The sequence below is a fragment of the Dipodomys ordii genome, unplaced genomic scaffold (assembly GCF_000151885.1).
Source record: "Dipodomys ordii isolate 6190 unplaced genomic scaffold, Dord_2.0 Scaffold15, whole genome shotgun sequence".
In the NCBI taxonomy this organism is placed as follows: domain Eukaryota; kingdom Metazoa; phylum Chordata; class Mammalia; order Rodentia; family Heteromyidae; genus Dipodomys; species Dipodomys ordii.
Window position 1 is genome coordinate 11,557,535 of NW_012267231.1, and position 805 is coordinate 11,558,339.

General features: G+C 57.4%; 1 protein-coding gene across 1 annotated transcript in view; it reads right to left on the reverse strand.

The window, feature by feature from the left end:
* The window catches only part of Gabrb3 (gamma-aminobutyric acid (GABA) A receptor, beta 3), a 200,538-nt gene extending 200,110 nt beyond the window's left edge, over nt 1–428 (reverse strand). The window contains exon 1 of the mRNA XM_013012018.1: nt 285–428. Within this exon, the coding sequence (XP_012867472.1) occupies nt 285–364 (80 nt within the window). The 5' untranslated portion in view covers nt 365–428. The remainder of the gene's footprint in view (nt 1–284) is intronic.
* Between the last annotated feature and the right edge of the window lie 377 nt (nt 429–805).

Below are 805 nucleotides of genomic sequence, written 5' to 3' on the forward strand. Positions count from 1 at the left end.
TCCTTCCTATGGGGGGGTGGCGGCGAGGGAGGGGACGGGGTGCCCCCCCATGGCTGGCAGCGGACGGCGAGGGAAACGCTCCCCCCTGCCCCCCCACACACACCCCATTCCCCGCATCCTTCCCCGCAACCCCAGGGCTCTCCACCCGATCACTGCCAACACGCCGCTCAGCTGCAGAGCCCGGGGGGCCCGGTCCACCGATCAGCCTCCCAGATGAGGCTGCAATCACCACCACCACCACCCCCAAAAAAGAAAAAGAGCACCCCCTTCTACCCCCTCCTCACCTGCTAGGCTCAGAGCCTCGGGGACCCAGGGTCCAGGAAAGCCAGATGGGCAGCAGGAGCGCCAGGAGCCCAGAGCACATGGCGCCCGCTGCTCCTCCGGCCTAACCTGGGTGGGATCCGCGCTCTTCCCCACATCCACTGAGCCTTCAAACGCCGACGTGGGGATCCCCGCCCCTACCCCCCCCCTACCCCACCCCCACCCCCACCCCCGGGCTTGCCAGCCGGACCCACCTCCCAGCCCCTTTTGCATGGCTCCTGATGATTTATAAAAATACAATCTGATTTTTTTTTTTTAAAAATCGGTTTCTTAAAAATGATCCCTCTCAACCCTTTACTTCTGAGCACTTCCTAGAGTCCTTCCTGGCTCACCTAACTAAAATAAGCATTCATGATTTATTTTTTTAAAAAAGAAAGAAAAGAAAGAATCCGGATTCTGCTCATTTTATGATCAGTAAACTAACATTCAAATCAGACCCTGAATTGTCTGTCCATCAGGGGTGGGGGAACTTAGTGTACTTGTG